The sequence below is a fragment of the Syngnathus acus genome, chromosome 17 (genome assembly GCF_901709675.1).
Source record: "Syngnathus acus chromosome 17, fSynAcu1.2, whole genome shotgun sequence".
NCBI classification, from domain to species: Eukaryota; Metazoa; Chordata; class Actinopteri; order Syngnathiformes; family Syngnathidae; genus Syngnathus; species Syngnathus acus.
Window position 1 is genome coordinate 511,631 of NC_051102.1, and position 18,048 is coordinate 529,678.

At 43.3% G+C, this 18,048-nt stretch overlaps 2 protein-coding genes across 3 annotated transcripts; one reads left to right on the top strand and one right to left on the bottom strand.

Moving 5' to 3' along the window:
* Nucleotides 1–1,258: 1,258 nt before the first annotated feature.
* On the top strand, nt 1,259–8,747 carry LOC119137398 (sentrin-specific protease 5-like). Of its 2 annotated transcripts, XM_037276686.1 has the most exons (11): nt 1,259–1,448; nt 6,217–6,435; nt 6,543–6,834; nt 7,040–7,145; nt 7,257–7,401; nt 7,495–7,542; nt 7,648–7,725; nt 8,111–8,248; nt 8,324–8,407; nt 8,481–8,549; nt 8,614–8,747. In XM_037276686.1, exons 3-11 carry the CDS (start codon nt 6,585–6,587, stop codon nt 8,734–8,736), a joined length of 1,041 nt encoding a protein of 346 aa, XP_037132581.1. In that variant the 5' UTR covers nt 1,259–1,448; nt 6,217–6,435; nt 6,543–6,584; the 3' UTR covers nt 8,737–8,747. The 2 variants fall into 2 exon arrangements, with proteins under 2 accessions (XP_037132581.1, XP_037132580.1); XM_037276685.1 differs by having other exon boundaries at nt 6,217–6,834; nt 8,481–8,531.
* A 2,404-nt stretch (nt 8,748–11,151) lies between these two features.
* LOC119137446 (protein crumbs homolog 1-like) lies at nt 11,152–17,634 on the bottom strand. Its single transcript, XM_037276757.1, has 8 exons — nt 17,549–17,634; nt 16,206–17,159; nt 14,915–15,465; nt 14,662–14,827; nt 12,961–13,861; nt 12,628–12,669; nt 12,263–12,385; nt 11,152–11,474 (listed from the first exon to the last, which is right to left on the bottom strand). Exons 1-8 carry the CDS (start codon nt 17,595–17,597, stop codon nt 11,222–11,224), a joined length of 3,039 nt encoding a protein of 1,012 aa, XP_037132652.1. The 5' UTR covers nt 17,598–17,634; the 3' UTR covers nt 11,152–11,221.
* Nucleotides 17,635–18,048: the final 414 nt, after the last annotated feature.

Below are 18,048 nucleotides of genomic sequence, written 5' to 3' on the forward strand. Positions count from 1 at the left end.
GATCACAGACGGTGTAGACTCTTTCTCCTGAAATACTTTAATAAAAACAAGCAGTATTGTGTAATTTTTAAAGTAGTGTAGTACTTTTCTAGCAATGATAGTCAACACTCCAAGTGTTTGTATTTTCAAAGTCAAAGTCTGCTTTATTGTCAATTTCTTCACATGCCAGGACACAAAGAGATCGAAATTACGTTCCCACGGTGACAAGACATAGTACACAATATACATACAAGTAAACAACACAAAAAATAAAAACAAGAAGGCACAAACAATGAATGAATAAGAGTGATGAATAAATAATAAATAAACAAATAACATAATAAATAAGAGGAGCAGAAATGGAGCAAGTGTGCATACAGCAGACAGTCAGAATATAGCGCAAAAGTATATTCACTCTTAAATCAATCTCCCATCACAACTGAGCGATTTTTAGAACAGCCTTTTGATGATGATAGATGTTTCTGTATTGAATAAGCATGGCGTCGACAATGACCCGAAACGTCTGCTGAATGTAAAAGTATGAATGGATGATGTTTACAGTGCACCCACTGAGGACAGATTCTGAGCAAGGTGCCTCAGTTATCAGTGGATTGCTCAATAAAAAGGATGTTTGTCGTGGGTGCTTATTTGAGGACAGGAAAGGGCATCGATTTAGCAACTTGCTTCACTGTGTAATATGTAACGGGGTTTAACTGAGATGAGATTATCAATCATTATCCTTATTTCAGTAATTATACTGAATTTTTCAGTTTATTGTATGTTGTAAGACTTTTCTAATAAAATATATCTTATTTTGCACAATAAAGATGATGAAACTGGACGACAATGAATGGTTTTATGGTTTGAAAATTATCCAATTTTCTCCGTTTCCAAGCAACCACTGAATAATAATTCGTTGTCTGGTAGAACTAAAACTTGGACTTTGGTTCTATACATTTAACAGGGTGTCCGTTAACTGAGCAAACAACAATGAGGATTTGTTGGTTTATTCAAGGTCATTCCGGTGTTATTGACTTTGCTGAGCGCGTACTGTGGTGCTCTGCTATTAGTGTGTCACAATCAGAATTTCATAGAAGATGTGGAATTAAAAGAAAACCATTTGTATTTGTATTCCAACGGTGTCATGAATACAGTTCAGTTGGTCTTTGCTGGGAACGTTGTCCCTTTCTAATCTGGCCGCCTCGTAGGCATCTTGCCATCTTCTTTGTGGTACTACCGGTTAGTCTTCTTGCCCAAATATTATTGGACAACGTGCATCAAAACGTCATCAAAATGCGACACCCGATGTCCGCGCGCAGCATGGTAATTTAGAACGTGTAGAAAAGCAGTCATTTCTTGCTTTTATTTTGTTGTTGAGAAGTTAGAGTGGCTATTCTATTTTAGGAAATGCTGTTAAATTAAACTTCCTCGCCGGGGAAACGTCTGCAATACATCTATTACGACTGATGGTACGTTGTTGTAGTTTGTTTTATGTTCTTTTCACTTTACTCTGCATACGTTCGCAGACGTATTATTAGTGAGTCTAAACGTCACTCTACTATAATGACCTCTTGTCAATTGTTTCAATTGTATTCATAAATGGACTTCTACCCTGTTTTCCATTCACGTACTGAGGGTGCAGCGTCAGGAGCAACTGGGGCTTACGTATCTTGATCACGGACCTTTGATATACAGTTATCCCTCGTATATCGCGGATAATTGGTTCCAAAAACCACCCGCGATAAGTGAAATCCGCGAAGTACGATCACCAACAAGAAGTACTGGGCAGGCTAACGAGTTAGTAGAAAGTTGCTAATTCGCGATCGTGCTAACACGCGAAAACGGACTTCTAAAGGAATGTAAACGAACATTTGGAGCAATACTACATTGTCCTAAAGGTTAGACACGTGTCCTCAATTTAGAAGTTTTATAGAATAGAATAGAATAGATCTTTATTGTCATTGTCACATGTACAACGAAATTAAAAAAGTGCCAACCGATCAGCGCATGCGATAAAAAAAAAAATAGAATAAATAGAATAAAAGATAAAAAAACAAGCTAAAAACCCACAGAAGAACATACACAGACATAATCATTTATGTTTAGCTGCATTCAATGTGACTACCGCTGTAGGATAAAAACTGTTGGCGAATCTGCTAGTCCTCGACCTAATTAATCTGTAGCGTCTGCCTGATGGCAACAGTTCGAAAAGGGAGTGGCCAGGGTGGGAAGTGTCCTTCAGAATGTTCTGTTTTTTTGAGACAGCGGGTTCTGTGTAGGTCTTCCAGTGTGGGGAGAGGGCAGCCAATGATCTTCTGTGCTGTGTTGATGACCCCTTGGAGCTTTTTCCTTTGAGCAGCAGTGCAGCTGGAGTACCAAACACATATACAGTACGTTAAAGTGCTTTCTATGGAGCAGCGATAGAAGGACACCAGCAGTCTCCGTGTAATGCTGTGCCTCCTCAGCACCCTTAAAAAGTAGAGTCTCTGTTGGCCCTTTTTAAGCAGCTCAGAGGTGTTCACGCCCCAGGTGAAGTCCTCCTCGATGTGGACTCCCAGGTAGCGGAAGGAGGACACCCTCTTCACACAGACCCCGTCGATGATGAGTGGTGGAATGTCCGTTTTATTTTTCCTCCTAAAATCAATGACCAGTTCTTGGGTTTTAGCCGTGTTTAGGAGCAGATTGTTCTCTCCGCACCACTCCGATAGCTGGACCACATCGTCCCTGTAGGCAGACTCATCCCCCTTTGAGATGAGCCCCACCACGGTTGTGTCATCCGCAAATTTCACGATGGTGTTGCTGCGGTGGGCGGGGGTGCATGCATGTGTGTAGAGCGTGTAAAGCAGTGGGCTCAGTACGCAGCCCTGTGGGGAGCCGGTACCAAGACTGAGAGGTGTGGATGTATGACGGCCCACTTTCACCCTCTGGCTGCGACCCATCAGGAAGCTCTTAATCCACCTGCAAGTATTATGTGGAAGTCCCAGGCCCTCCAGTATGTCCACCAGTCTGTGGGGGAGGATGGTGTTAAAAGCAGAGCTAAAGTCCACGAAGAGCATCCGCACATAGCTCCCCGGCTGCTCCAGGTGGGACAGTGCAGCGTGGAGGGCTGTAGCTACTGCGTCCTCTGTGGATCTATTTGCCCTGTAGGCAAACTGGTGGGGGTCAAAACCTCTGAACAGGAGTGCTGTGATGTGACCCCGTACCAGCTTTTCAAAGCACTTCATGACCACCGGGGTGAGTGCGACTGTCCGGTAGTCATTGAGGCTGGTGATGTGGCGTTTCTTGGGCAGGGGGACTATAGTGGAGGATTTTAAACAGGATGGGACGGTGGACTCAGTAAGGGACTGGTTGAAAATCTTTGTAAAGACTCCAGCCAGCTGATCTGCGCAGTCCTTCAGGACACGCCCAGTGACGCCGTCAGGACCCGCAGCCTTCCTCGGGTTGATGGTCCGCAGCGTGCGCCTCACCTCGTGCTCCTTCACTGTGAGGGTGAAGCTGCTGCGGTCTGTGGGATGTGATGTGGCCCCTTCAGGTGGCTCGGACTCGAACCGGGCGAGGAAGGTATTGAGGACCTCTGCCAGTGAGGCGTCCCCTTCAGCAGCTCCGATGGTGGTTCTGTAGTTGGTGAGATGCTGGACTCCCTGCCACACCTGCTTGCTGTTGTTGCTGTCCAGGTGATCCTCAATCCTCTTCTTGTAGGCAAGCTGGGCCTCTCTGATGCCTCTCCTCAGGTTGGCTCTGGCTGTGCTGTAGAGAGCCCCGTCCTCAGACCTGAGGGACAGGGCGGTGTCCCTCTCCTCCAGCAGCCGAAGGACCTCCCGGGTCATCCAGGGCTTCTGGTTGGGGTATATCCGTATAAGTTTGTCCACTGTGACAGTGTCTGTGCAGTGCTTGATATAACACAGAACACTGTCTGTGAACACGTTCAAGTCCCGGTGTTCGAAGATGTCCCAGTTAGTCCTGTCGAAGCAGTCCTGCAACTGCTGAGAGGCGTCATCAGGCCAGGTTTTAACAGTTTTAGTGATGATAGGAGCTGATGGTGGTATATGCCGGGATTAATAGCAGTGACATATGGTCAGACTGGCCCAGGTGAGGTAGCTGTTTTGCCCTGTAGCCTAGCTTGATGTTGGAGTAGACCTTGTCCAGAGTGTTTACTCCTCTAGTGGCACATTTAACATGCTGATGGAAACTAGGGAGTGCTGCTTTCAAATCTACATGATTAAAGTCCCCTGCCATGATGTGGACTGCGTCAGGATATCTGCTCAGCTGGCTGCTAATACTGCCATGTAATAGTCCGATAGCTAGCTTAGCATTAGCCTCCGGAGGTATGTAAACAACAGTCGTCATGACTACGGTAAATTCACGAGGGAGGTAAAAGGGCCTGCATTTAATAGTCACGTACTCCAGGTCCGGGCAGCAGTGACTGTCTACAGTCACCATATTAGTACACCAGTTGTTATTGACGTACATACAGAGCCCCCCCCCCTTGCTCTTGCCGGAGTTCACAGTCCTGTCATGACGCTGTGTGGTGTATCCTGCTAGCTCGATAGCAGAGTCCGGTATGAGTGGATGAAGCCAGGTTTCGGTGATCAGTACCATGCAGCAGTCCTTCACGGTCTGGTTCGCAGACATCTGTAGCCTTAGTTCATCCATTTTGTTAGCAAGAGACCTGGCGTTGGTAAGAAACAGGCTAGGGAGCGGTGGTTTGAACGGCTGCTTCCGTAGCCTGGTTAGCGCGCCGGCCCTGCAGCCTCGTTTTTGTTTTCTCTCTCTGCGCTGCCTTCGCTTCCTCCCAGCGGGGATGGTGATCCAAGGGGAGCCGGGGCGCCTGATGATATCCTCCGGTATGTTTTTCGAGCGGTGAAACTCCGCTGCGACACTCAACTCGCAGCAAACACCTATCCTGAGGAGCTCCTGCCGGTTGTAGGTGGTGTATGATTGACATACAGTGGGTACAAACACTAACAAAAAACAAACAATGCGTAGATCGGGAGAGCACTGAGCCGCTGCAACTGCGTGCGCCGCCATCTTTCCGTTATTTTGACATTTAAATGTTTTTTTAATTTGGAAGAAAGAAAATCCACGATGTAGTGAAGCCGCAATAAACGAAACGCGAAGTAGCGAGGGATCACTGTAGTCTTAACTAGGGTGACACCTTTTTTGGGAGGGGGGCGTGATCTTTTTGGGGGGGGGGGGGGACGGGGGGGGGGGGGGGTCATTTGTGTCATATGCTATGGCACAAATCACATGGTCTCTGTATAACAATTGCATTTATTGGCCCGGATAACACAAAACAACATATATACAATAACAAAAACATATTTACACTAACAAAAACATGTGTGCACACTGACATTTTTTTGTTGTATAGCGGTACACTAATATAAAAAAGAAAAGAAATACGGCCTTCGGTGCAGCATTTGAAGAAAAATAAAGGGCTCCTCTTCAGTCCTCCTCTTGTGGGGTGCATTGGCACCTTTATTTGCCACAGACACATAAGTGCCTTGCATGTCAAGCACTCTGCTTCATAAGGATCACGACCCTGGCGGAACCACAGGAATTTTTTTATTCAACTCCTCCGTGAATGTGCATTTTCGTTTCGGCATTGCTTGTAAACACTCGGCCTAGACTGGCCAGCCCACCCTACTTCGTAGCAAAGTGACTAGATTTGAGGAGAAGGGCGTGACTTATTGCCGAACGATACAGAAAAATCTGGAATTGAGTGAAATGGAACGGAGTGGCAATTCTATTGACAATGTACTGTACATGTATTATGTTTGAGGCAGTCCAACAAAATCCTGGCCAATTTTTGAAATTCCCCCCGGACATTTTTTTTGGGCTCAAAAATAGGACACGTCCGGGAAAAAGAGGACGTCTGGTCACCCTTTCTTAGCTGAGTATTGAGCACTAACCTTCGGGTTGGACGTCAACTACTCTACCACCTTGTCGCCCCCATAATAATACTTTGTATATGGGATGTCACCATGCATTGTAATCATAAAATAAGATGCCCTTACATCCCTCACCCTTCTATCCGTACAACCAGACAACCAATCCCTGTTAGACTGGTGTGTAGTGCAGCATTTTCCTTAAGTAATGGCTTTTCTCACTTTTTGTTTTCAGTCAAGAAGGATCTTTGTAATACATTTGACTTGAGCATACCCCATGATAAATGGAGGTTCACTCTAGTCTAACTCCTAAAACTCTATCTCCTGTAACGCTCTCCAACTCTTCCAGGTGTTCCGGATAAGGAAGCTGGACTACCTCAAGCAGAAACCAAGGAATCTATGTCTTCAATCAAGGGCATCTCACATCTCTCCAAGCGATCTAAGAGACGTTTGTATTGTAAATTGCAGCTGTGGATGTGGCGGAAACAGAGAGAGAAGTACTTTTGGAATTTAATTGGAGGCAGAAAATTGGTGCCAATATGGCGTACCAGATCATGCCTCAACATCAAGGCCCAATCACTGAAAAGTAAAAGAAAAGTTCCAGAACAATCACAAATTAAGACAGCCACTCCTGATCCAGATCCCAAATGTGCTAGTAAAACAACACATTTTTCACAAACATCCTACCCTCCGGGCACCATCATCCAAACCACAAGCATGGAACCAGAAAGTGTTGCAGAGTTTGAATTTGCAGTCCCCTCCAAAATAACACTCACTGGATTGGATTGTCATCTCAAGAAACAAAGAAACTGTGGTTGTTGTCAGAAGCTTGTTGATGACCAATCAACACAATGCACTGCTGCCCTTCAGGAACTACTTCCAAATGCCGACACCAAAATCTTCAGCAAGAGCAAAATACCTCCTCAAAATGAAGTTGGCCTTACAGAACTGACAGACAGTATCCATGGTATTCATCGTTATAAAAATATATGTTTTTATTTTCTTTGTGCTGCATTTAAGTTTGAAAACAAACAGTTGCACCTGTGAAGTTCAGTAGTTCAGAGAAGGTCACCTACACAAATGTTATTTTTGCAATTTTGGTTCACCCAAAGCCTCTAAATCCCAAAATGTTGAGAATATATTTGCATTGCCTGTGTTTGTAATCTCTCTAGAATTTCTTCATGACTTCTTCACAATGTATGGAACCTTCATCCCACTGCAAAAACGTGACGTGCTGAGACACCTGAAGAGGATGTTTAACACCGATTTCAATGACAGGTGAATATCTGAAAGCAAACAAATAAAATACTTTATTTTATGACACAGATCCACAATTACGTTATTGTTTGTTCATTCACTTTTAAATATGCCTAATTATTTTTTTTGCAGGAGAAAATCCATCTATGAGGTTGTAAAGTGCAAAATCTCTCAAATGTGGAAACCCATTCCCTCCTTCCGAGTGGTCTTTAAGAAACACACCCTGACACTGGATGATTTGACCACGCTGGCCTATCAGAACTGGCTCAATGACCAGGTTTCATGTGCTTAGCATCTCAAATTTCACTTTACTGAGCAGAGCAATTCTTGGAACATGCACCGTCTTTTGTTTTTCTTTCTCCTCCTGTAGGTCATAAACATGTATGGGGAATTGATAATGGAGGCTGCTCAACACAAGGTAATCAAGGATCATTAACTTTGTTCTTATTCACTGCCATTGATGTCTCGTGATGCAAAATATCCGGGCATAAAAGATGACTCTTGTTTTTTTTCTTCTTTCCAGGTCCATTTTTTCAACAGTTTCTTCCACCGACAGCTCATGACCAAGGGTTATTGCGGTGTTAAGAGATGGACAAAGAAGGTGCTTCTTCATTCTACAAACCCTTAAAAATAAATTGCTTACACGTGGACCCATCAAAATACTAATTCCTACTTTCCTAGTGTGACTTTCATTTGGATTAATTTCCTTAAAGCATAGATCCAGGAGGAGCTAAGTTTAGCCTGGGTTGTTGGTAGACGTAATGGAGAGTCTTTGTCTTACGTACATCCTGTCCATTTTTTACTAAATCAAACTAAGTCATTTCATTTACGTGGTAATGTTAAAATAAGTTTGAAAACATATTCAAGTGTCAGGATAATTGTTAGTGGTACATCCACAGTTTCAACTATAAATACAGGCAATTGTAAAAGAAAATATTTGAATGAATTACTCGTTTTTTTTTTGCTATTTATGCCCAAATCTGCAGGTTGATTTGTTCTCCAAGACTCTACTGTTGGTGCCCATCCATTTGGAGGTTCACTGGTGTCTGGTAGCCACAGATGTCGTGAGAAAGAAGATCTGTCTGTTTGACTCTCAAGGGAATGAACCGCTCGACGTTGTACAGGTACAGTACAAATTCTTTGTTGCGATTGGTTGCGCCAGCCGGTATCACGGCTGAATGTATTTTTGTTTACCACAGAACATCCTGAACTACTTGATCGTAGAAGCTAGAGAGAAGCGACGCACGTCTTTCATAAATGGTTGGAACATGTCACTAGAAGAGGTATGCAATAAGCAGAACAAAACTGGGCAGAAAATTCAACCTACAGACTACCTATTTATGTTTTCTTTTCCAGAATGTGCCACAGCAAACCAATGAGAATGACTGTGGCGTTTTTGTCTTGGAGGTACTTTCCCCCAGTCTGGTATGCTTGACCAATATCAGCCCAGATGATTCAATCAAAAATTCTTTTTTTTTGTCCTTCTCAGTATTCCAGATGCCTTGCCTTGGCTCAGCCACTCCACTTTTCACAGAAAAACATACCTGGGATACGCAAGCGGATCTACAAGGAGCTTTGTGAATGTAACCTCAAAGAACAGGCTCAACAATGACAAACCACTCACAAAAAACAGATGAAATTTCAGGATGGATGAAAACTGAACTTTATTTGGCCTTCATTATTTATTTAAACTTTAAACTATTATTTATTTAAACTTTATTGTGCAAATGTTCAAGAGTTTAGTAAGAGTGGCTTCAGAAGATGTAAAAGAAAGACTGAAAGAGTTATAGAAGAGCTCATACATAGTTTTAGATTCATCCTAATATTAAATCAAATAATAATAATATTAAATTTTATGAGTTTGAGCATTTCAAAATCATCATTGCAGTTGCAGCTGTATTGCAGTGTAGCCTCGAACGCATCTTGTCTTACGTTGTAATAACCAAGGCAAGGCTGCCTTTTAGAAATGTGAAATCTGGGCCTGACTATGACTGCTTGCTTGAAATAGCATGATGTCCTTTTCCTGTTTGACTTGACCAAGTGAGCCTTAATATACGACCGCTTAACATTGAAGATTTTGTTCCTACATTTTTGGGTTGATTTTTGTATTCTGTTTTTGTGTCCTTTGTGCATCTTTTAAAAAGAAATTAACTCAGTTGTTGGTTTTTTCAAAAGCATCGAACGTTGGGTACACGTCAGTTGGACAGGATTTGTTCATGTTAGCCAAACGGTTGGAAGCCCTTACATTTCTTGTCGCTCAGTGGATAGGGGCCTAAAAGGTACTTATTGTTTATGGCATATTGCAATAGAAGCTGAGTGTTTTGTTGTATGGATGTAAAAGTGGAATCTGAAGTATTTTATTTTTTTGTTGGTCAAGTGTTACACAATTTCATAGAAATGAAAAGACATTTACATGGAGTTATATACAGTTTATTTGATTTTTTTTTGCCAGTCATGTACACTGTGCAAGAGATGCAATCTAGCATGTTCTTTAGTTTACAGTCCAGGGGTGTCCAAACTTTTTGCAATGAGGGCCAGATTTGATAAAGTGAAGGGACCCGGGGGCCAATAGTTTTTTCGGACATTTTGTAACTACAAAACTTTCATGCAAATACACAGTTATAAAAAAAAAAAAATGTCTATGTCCCAATTGTCTATTTTTTTTAATGGCAAAATCACCAGATATAAGCCACTCAGGCAGATGTGAACTCTAAAAACACAAATTCTGCCTTTCATTCATATCTGAAGAGTCAGATAACATACTGTATGAAATACCTTAAATTTACATGAGTTTAAAATTATTTTATTAAAACTTAAAACAAGTGAATTTTGCTCTTGTCATTTACAATATCTTTCAGAATGTAATAGTTTGTGTCACGTCTACAGGTTCATAACATCAACAGTATTAACATGGCCACTTCGTAATATTTAATATTAAGTAATATTTACTTTTGATTTACTTTTGACTCACAGCCCCGCGTGAAGAATCGCTGTTGTGATGCCAGTTTAGCTTGGAGCTGCTTCACTTTCTGAGCGCGGTCACTCCGTTAGCTTGTCGTGTGTGTTAGCATGTTTAGTCTGATAGTGTCTCTTTAGGTTGAAATCCTTAAACAAGGCAACCGTCTCTTTAGAAATTAGACAAACACAATTGCCTTGATTTTCAGTGAAGTATACCATTTCTCTTGAAAGCGACGGCCCTCAATGTGAAATTTCCTTGTTTTCTTTGCCCTCAATGTGAAATTTCCTTGTTTTCTTTGCAGTCGCCATGGCAGAAATGAGCGGAGAGGGGTGGTGCTGCCACTCTTTGGTAATAGAACGAACTACAGTTTCATGTTTCATGATTTTATTTTATTTTTTAATTCAGTTTGACAGTGCAGGCTGGCCATAAATAATACATTATAAGACCGAAGCTGCATGCCTGATAATTTTCTAAATCACGGACACTGCCAAAGTCGTCTAAAAATGTTCAGTACTTGATTATATCTTGTGTTTTGACTAATGCTAGACGCCAGTTTTCGATTACTACTGAACGTTCTGGACAGAGGGAAATATTTTGCCTAACAAAGAAAAGATATGGTTGGAAGCATGATTAAACTAAGAATATGATGAAGTAAGCAAGTACATGGAGTGTCAAAAGACCAAACAAACAAAAACATGGTAAGTGGTGAGTACAAACTTTGCATAGTCAGGGAACATTAATAAATTGATGATGTCACAGCCAAAAACTCATATAATTCAGTACAAAATGATAGCGCGCTTCCCAAAATTGTGGACCAAAATCCAACATCTCACAAAACAGTCGAAACATGCCTTAATCAGAAAGCAGGGCTCCGGATTCAAAATGTGGAGCTATGGCACAAAACACACTTGTTTTTATCCACATTCAAATGAAAGGTATTACACCTCTAAATATCACATTACTGACTTTAAAATGTGCTGTTTCTATATTCAAAGTGGAAAAAAGTGTTAGAAATCAGATTTTGATGTGAAAAACACAAATATTTGAGATTTTATTTTAATGCCTTATCACCCAGCCCAAGATTATCCATTTTTACGTTTGCATTTAATTATTTTAACTGTATTTGTAAAAATGTGAACTAATCGTTAAACTGGAAGTCCCACTCAACTTCGGGCTCGTCGTCCAGGCGTATGATGAGGTAGGACACCAGCTGGAACAGGTTCTGCCACAGGCCCAGGAAGACGTATATGTAAAAGTCACTGATATCTATTTGGCAATAGATACCCGAGTAATTCAAATCGCACACACACTCAAATCTGTTAATGTAGTTGAGACAGAAGCCTCCGTTCATACACGGGTCCGAGGCACACTCGTCCACGTCCTTCTCGCACCTGCAGCCCAAACAAGAGTATCGTGTCACTGTTTCACCACAATCTTTATTGATCAGATAATGGCGCCATCCAATCAATGATTCACCCAAAATTTCCTTTGCCTCAAAATTTTGCAAAACCTTAGTTAATCCTACTGATGCATGTCTATTCAGCTCAGTGGCCTAGTGGTAGAGTGTCTGCCCTGAGCCTGGAAGGTTGTGGGTTCAAACCCTGGCCGGGTCATACCAAAGACTACAAAAATGGGACCCATTGCCTCCCTGCTTGGCACTAAGCATTGGAATTGGGGGGTTGGAATTGGGGGGTTAGATCACCAAATGATTCCTGAGCGAGGCACCGCTGCTGCTCACTGCTCCCCTCTCCCCCAGGGGATGGATCAAAATCATATGGGGATGGGTTAAATGCAGAGGACAAATTGCACCACACCCAGATGTGTGTGTGACGATCAATGGGACTTTAATTTTTTATGCTAGCTCAGTGGCCTAGTGGTAGAGTGTCCGTCCCGAGAATGGAAGGTTGTGGGCTCAAACCCCGGCCGGGTCATACCAAAGACTATAGAAATGGGACCCATTGCCTCCCTGCTTGGCACTCAGCATTAAGGGTTGGAATTGGGGGGTTTGATCACCAGAATGATTCCCGAGCGCGGCACCGCTGCTGCTCACTGCTCCCCTCTCCCCCAGGGGATGGATCAAAATCACACGGGGATGGTTAAATGCAGAGGACAAATTTCACCACACCCAGTTGTTTGTGTGACGATCATTGGGACTTTAACTTTTTTAACTTTAACTTACCATTGTCCTGAGAAGCCCGGTAGACAGAGACAATTGTTGTCTTCTATCGAGCAATTCCCTCCATTATAGCAGCTGAAGTTCCATCTTGCACCGCTACATTTTGACGCAGGCAGAAGAGGAAGACTTGACAGCACCCCCCCCCCCCCCCAAAAAAAGAAATACAAACAACACAACATTTTATATGATCTGTTAGCGTACACAATCGTATTTTCTTTCCAAAAAAATTAGGATATAGAAGGAAGTCAGAGTACCTGGAAAAAACCTACTCAAGAGCTAGTAAAGTAAGCGCTAACTGGGCTAACAGTTGTGCTAAAAGCTAAAATATGAAAAGTATTACTTTTAGTAGTTAATGTTGAGGCACTTACGGCTTTGTCTGGATGTACCATGGAAGCTCTGGAATATTCACACTGTAAGAGACACATTTTCATTAGCACAAGAGTGGTCAAGATATTTCAGACGGATGGAATGTCGTTTGAGCTTTTATTCCATATCCAACTTAGCTTCATGTCTTCGTTATTCAGCCAATTCTAGTATACAATGATTTCACCCAACATGTTTCCGCCTCTCTGGCATTTCTACGCAATAGTCAAACAAGAGACAAATTTGAAATGACCGGTATGTAAGACTAAGATGGATATTTAAAAATATCCTCAAATGGCTTCCCATTCATGTTCAAATGTTGCTGTTGTTGAACTAACTTGCAATATTGGCCCGTCAGGTTCTGGGGGCAGAGACATGAGTAGTTCTGGACTCCTCTGAGGCACGTCGCATCGTTGCTGCAATTGCTGGTCTCACAAATATCCAGCTCCATCTCACACAGTGGCCCCTTGTACCCTTGCTCACACACACACCGGTATCCCCCAGGAAGGTTGCTACAGTTCCCGTGAGCGCACGGCTCGTCCGCGCACGGGTCGCTCGGTTCTTGGCATGACGGACCACTCCACGTCCAGGGACAATTGCAGCGATGCAGGTCGAACAGATCCTCACATGAACCCTGGTTCTGACAAGGGTTGGACGCGCATACGCTCGCCCCCCAGCAGCCGTAGTGTGGATGGGCGTTGATGTTCAACTGTGAAAACTTCTCTTCCTGAGGCCTGAGAAGTTTCAAGTCTGTGTCCAAGTGGAAAGGAAGAAGATGGCCTCCGATTTCTACAGGACCCAAACATCCAGAGAAACTCACTGTGGAGTCCAAGCTCAGACCACCTAGGAAAATGTCAGCTCCTTGTGAAAGAAAATCCAAATCCTCAACACCTAACTTGGACAGTTCTGTTCTACTTCCATTCACATTTATGATCCACTTCGATAATCCAGTATCCTTGCTGAGCGTCACATAGTGCCACTCTCCATCACTGACTGGACTCTCACTGTGCCCGACGGAATTGTTCTGGTCCACTCCAGCATGGTGCTCCACAACCACTCGGGAGTCCTGAAGGGAGACCGTGATACATTTGGAGCCCCTTTGTGCATGCAAAATAGTAGCAGTGGTCTGTCTTGTGCGGAAACTGAAAGAGACACTGGTGAGGCTGACGGAATGGGTGTTCCCGTTATTCCGGTAGTGCAAAATTCCACTTTCTGGACGAATTGTTACATTTGAAAGACCTATAGAAGGGAGGAAATAAGGGGAACATTAAAACCTTAGAAATTTTCATTCATCAAACACTGTGCCCTGAAACTTTGGAGAAGCTCAAAGGAAGTTCACCTGGTGCAGTTTAGGTTCATCCTGAAATTCCATCCCAAAACCCAATATCCCAAAATTAAAATGAGTTGGCCAGGTGAACATGTGACATCTCCTGCAGGACTCGTCAGCGCAAACCTCCACTGGCATGTGTGGGTAGCCTTAATCTGACCAGGGATTAGCGTGTTTTAGAGGAATCCTATGTAGGATCCCTGTTTCAACTCCATTCCCTCCTGGAATTAGCCACTCTGTAATTAATTGGTACCGTTCCACCTGTTAGTGGACCGTGGAGACCATATACGTTTCATTCTCGAGTTTACAACCCAAGATGAGATACACTTGTACAAAGTTTGGCCTTCATCAGAGGCGTAGCCAAGCCGGGGCGAGCCGGGGCGGCGCCCCGGTTAGGACTCCTGCGCCCCGGTTGAAAAAAAAAAAAAATAATAATAAATAAATCGAGCTTTTTCGATTCTTCATTTTCATGCCGTTTTTTTCTTTCGGTCTTGCACGAATGTGCTTGCGCTATTCTATGTGCGCGATGTTATCCATTCACCGTTTGCGTCCCGGACGTTGTTTTAGCGATCAGCGAACGGCGTGGGTGATGGTCGATTTTTTTTCCTGTGGGCGTGCGCCCCTACTGGAAAAATTCCTGGCTACGCCTCTGGCCTTCATTGAAGTCTTTTGTCTTGCTTTTAATAACATATTTTCTTTATCTGTCACTCACACTCAAAGCCCCGTGAGCTCTGCTGGCATACAGTAGAGGTGGGACAGGGAGACAGCTCACACCATTTCACCTCCTCACAGCGCTGTCCTGCCGTGTTGGGCGGGCAGTTACAGGTGAAGTCATCCCACATGGAGTAACACACCCCACCATTGAGACAGGGGTTAACCTACAGCAGATAAAAAGATCAAATCAATCTTGAGGTAAATGACCAATACCAGGAATTGACGATCATCCTCTATTGTCCGTAATTTACCATACAGGCGTTGTCACTGCTGCATCCTGGCGCAACACTTGTCAGCTGCTCCAATTTATAAGATTCCACAGCAGTTGTCATGGGATAGAATTGAAGTCGCTTATTGTTCATCCTCAGATCCTGGATACATCCTTTAAAGTAGCCTCCAAATGTGGCTGAGGCCCTCGGGTCCGCCAGTCCACCCACAAAGACCTGGTCCCCCCGATTGGCCCAGATGTGTCTTATGGGTCGAGAGCCTTGAACCTGGGCCGACTGGATCATGGTTGCCTCTAGACCATCCAGCTGCACAGTCACCAGATGAAAATGGCCGTCACTGATCACACTTTGGCCGAGCAAGGTCTCAAAGTTGTTGACTTGAATTTTGACTCTGCCCTGATCCAACCAGAGTCGAAGGTATTGACTGGTGCTGTTGGCTAGGATCAAGAGGAGGCCTCTGGGCTGCCTGGTTCGAACGAACATTGACACAGTCAAAGTCTCTCCGGGGTCATCGTCTATTGAGAAGACGGCATAACTTTCCAAGTGTTTGCTCCCAAACCGTGCAGTGATGTACTCTGAAGGGAAACAGACGCACATTATTCTGTAGCATGGAGCAAAGATTGTTCACAAAATACAATATTTCACAAGAGCGCACCCTAACCCAACACAAAAGAAATGGCACAATAAACAGTTGTTTATTTTTCCAAGATCTCAGATGTAGCGTGATTCGGTAAGACTCTTAATTTATTCCGGATAAGCTACTCAAAGGCACGTTTTTGTAAATCCTCAGGTGTTCCACGAATGCCTCCTCATTGCATGTGACTAAAGTCTATGCTATTTCTACCGGTAAGCTTCTTTAATACCTTCTAACTAACCTTACGATCCTGTGGTGTGGCTTTCTGCCCATCCTGCTCACCCAGGCTGACTTTCTTATGGAATTAATTATAGGATACAAAAAATAACCATCATGTCTAATATTTCCATTGTAACTTGTTTTGTAACATAACGGTAACTTTTTCGCGAGTCTTAGATCAAAGTCAAAGTCAAAGTCTGCTTTATTGTCAATTTCTTCACGTCAAGACACACAAAGAGATCGAAATTACGTTCCCACTATCCCACGGTGACAAGACATAGTACACAATATACATACAAGTAAACAACACAAAAAGTTAAAACAAGAAGGCACAAACAAAGAATAAATAAGAGTGATGAGTAAATAATAAATAAACAAATAACATAATAAATAAGAGGAGCAAAATCTTACTGGGGTAGGAAAGTTCCAAAGCAAAAAACAGAATCTGTTGTAACACCTTACCATCTGCACACTTCCTGCCCTCGTAGGGTCTGTGACACTCACACAGGTAACTCCTCCAGCCCTGGCTCACGCAATGGCCTCGGTTCTGGCACGGTCCGTCGTTGCATTTGTCGTTATCGTTGCACCCTGTTGTCACGTTTACTTGAGCGTCGGAAACCTTCGCCGGCATAACCGGCACGACAAGATGGGAGTCCACGAGCACATCTCTTAAGCAACCCAGAAAAGCATGCGGGGGTTCTGTTTTGTAATCTGGAGCTGCTCCTATGAAGAGGCTTTGATGTACTGTCCCGGGTTGAGGGAGAGCGGAGGCTGCCTTGAGAACTTGGACCTCGGTTTTGCTTTCCCTGGAACAGTTTCCTTCAGTACAGAGGAGGCGGATCAAACTGACCACTCCACCGAGTGAGGCCTCCAGTGTGTGCCATTTGTTGTTGGAAATAAATTCTGGTAGCTGCTGAACCAATACGCTCGATCCTCGGTTCTTCAGACTGCGGAGGCACAGATGTCCATCCGTTAGCTCGACGCTAAGAAGGAGGCCAGCCACTCTGCGTTGCAACAGAGTCCCAACGAGTCTTTCCGTCCGGAAGCTGAGTGTAACATTCAGAGGGGCTTCTGGGTCAACCAGATGAGTCTCTATGTACATGTAACCTTGACTCTCAAATGAAAAAAACGTGGAGGTCTGACATTTGGAGCCCGAGAAACCGGCAGCGCAGATGCATGAGTACGTGTGTTTGCCATGTATGAGTAAGGGCGAGCATATTCCATCGTTTTCGCATTGGTTGTCATCGCAACCTGAAAGTGGAACAGTGCAGGTCTGCCCGCCGTATAGACGGCCATGTTGGGTCTGTTGGGAGCAAAGACATGTGAAACCACCGCCAAAGTGACTTTCACACACACCACTGTTTTTGCATGGCTCCTGTTCACATCCGGTGGTGATATCACCTTCAGAGAAAACGCCTAGAAAGACAAGATTGCATCGTTAACACATTCTGAAGTGAGTTCAGTTGAGTGGGGTTTGCTGCCACCATACAGTGTTTGTATCTCAAGTTTGTGCTCGTAAATCAAAGGAAATTAGGTCAAGTCCTCATTAAATTTTAGGCATATCGAGTCTGGTCATTCCTTGGTTGAGTAAATACTAAGTCACATTATATATTCTTGTTTGGTAGGGGTGTAACAAAAATTGATTTGTATCATAAAATTGGCTTTGATTTAAAAGGTGCCAGTGCGTTGAATCGAATTAAATCAAACAATATTAGATTTCCTTACAAAATAAACACCTTTCTTAGCGATACACTACGTACTGAACAGTATCAAGTGTATACCAAGACATATCCATATCTGCCTACCTTTGAAAAGCCACCATAAAATCCAAACATGCACGATGAATTTTAACATTGTCCTCAATCGTCCAATTTAATAGCTATTCAGTAATATTTTCATTTTACACCAAATCCAGCTGGGGAATTGTATGTAGCACCATCATCTTGGCTGCTCCTCCATGCATGCATGTGTGCTCAGCGGCACGCTGGTATTGTCGCAAGCCAAGATTGGAGAGATTAAGATAATGCAATTACAATGTCTTACACTTTAATTGTGTTGGCAAAGGGAGTGCTCCAACCAGGAGGTTAATTTGAGTGAGCCCTCTGAGGAAGATCTGACTGTGAACTGTATTAGAAAACAGGGTCTAGTTCAATGGAAACAATTAATGTACAATTAAAAAATAAATTCAAAAACTGACTCAAGGTATCATTTTTAATGTCACCGACACAATTGCATTTTAGTTTAACTAGTTTTTTAAATTATAAAGCAAGAAAGGCAAATGTTTGATTGATTAGCAGTATTTCCC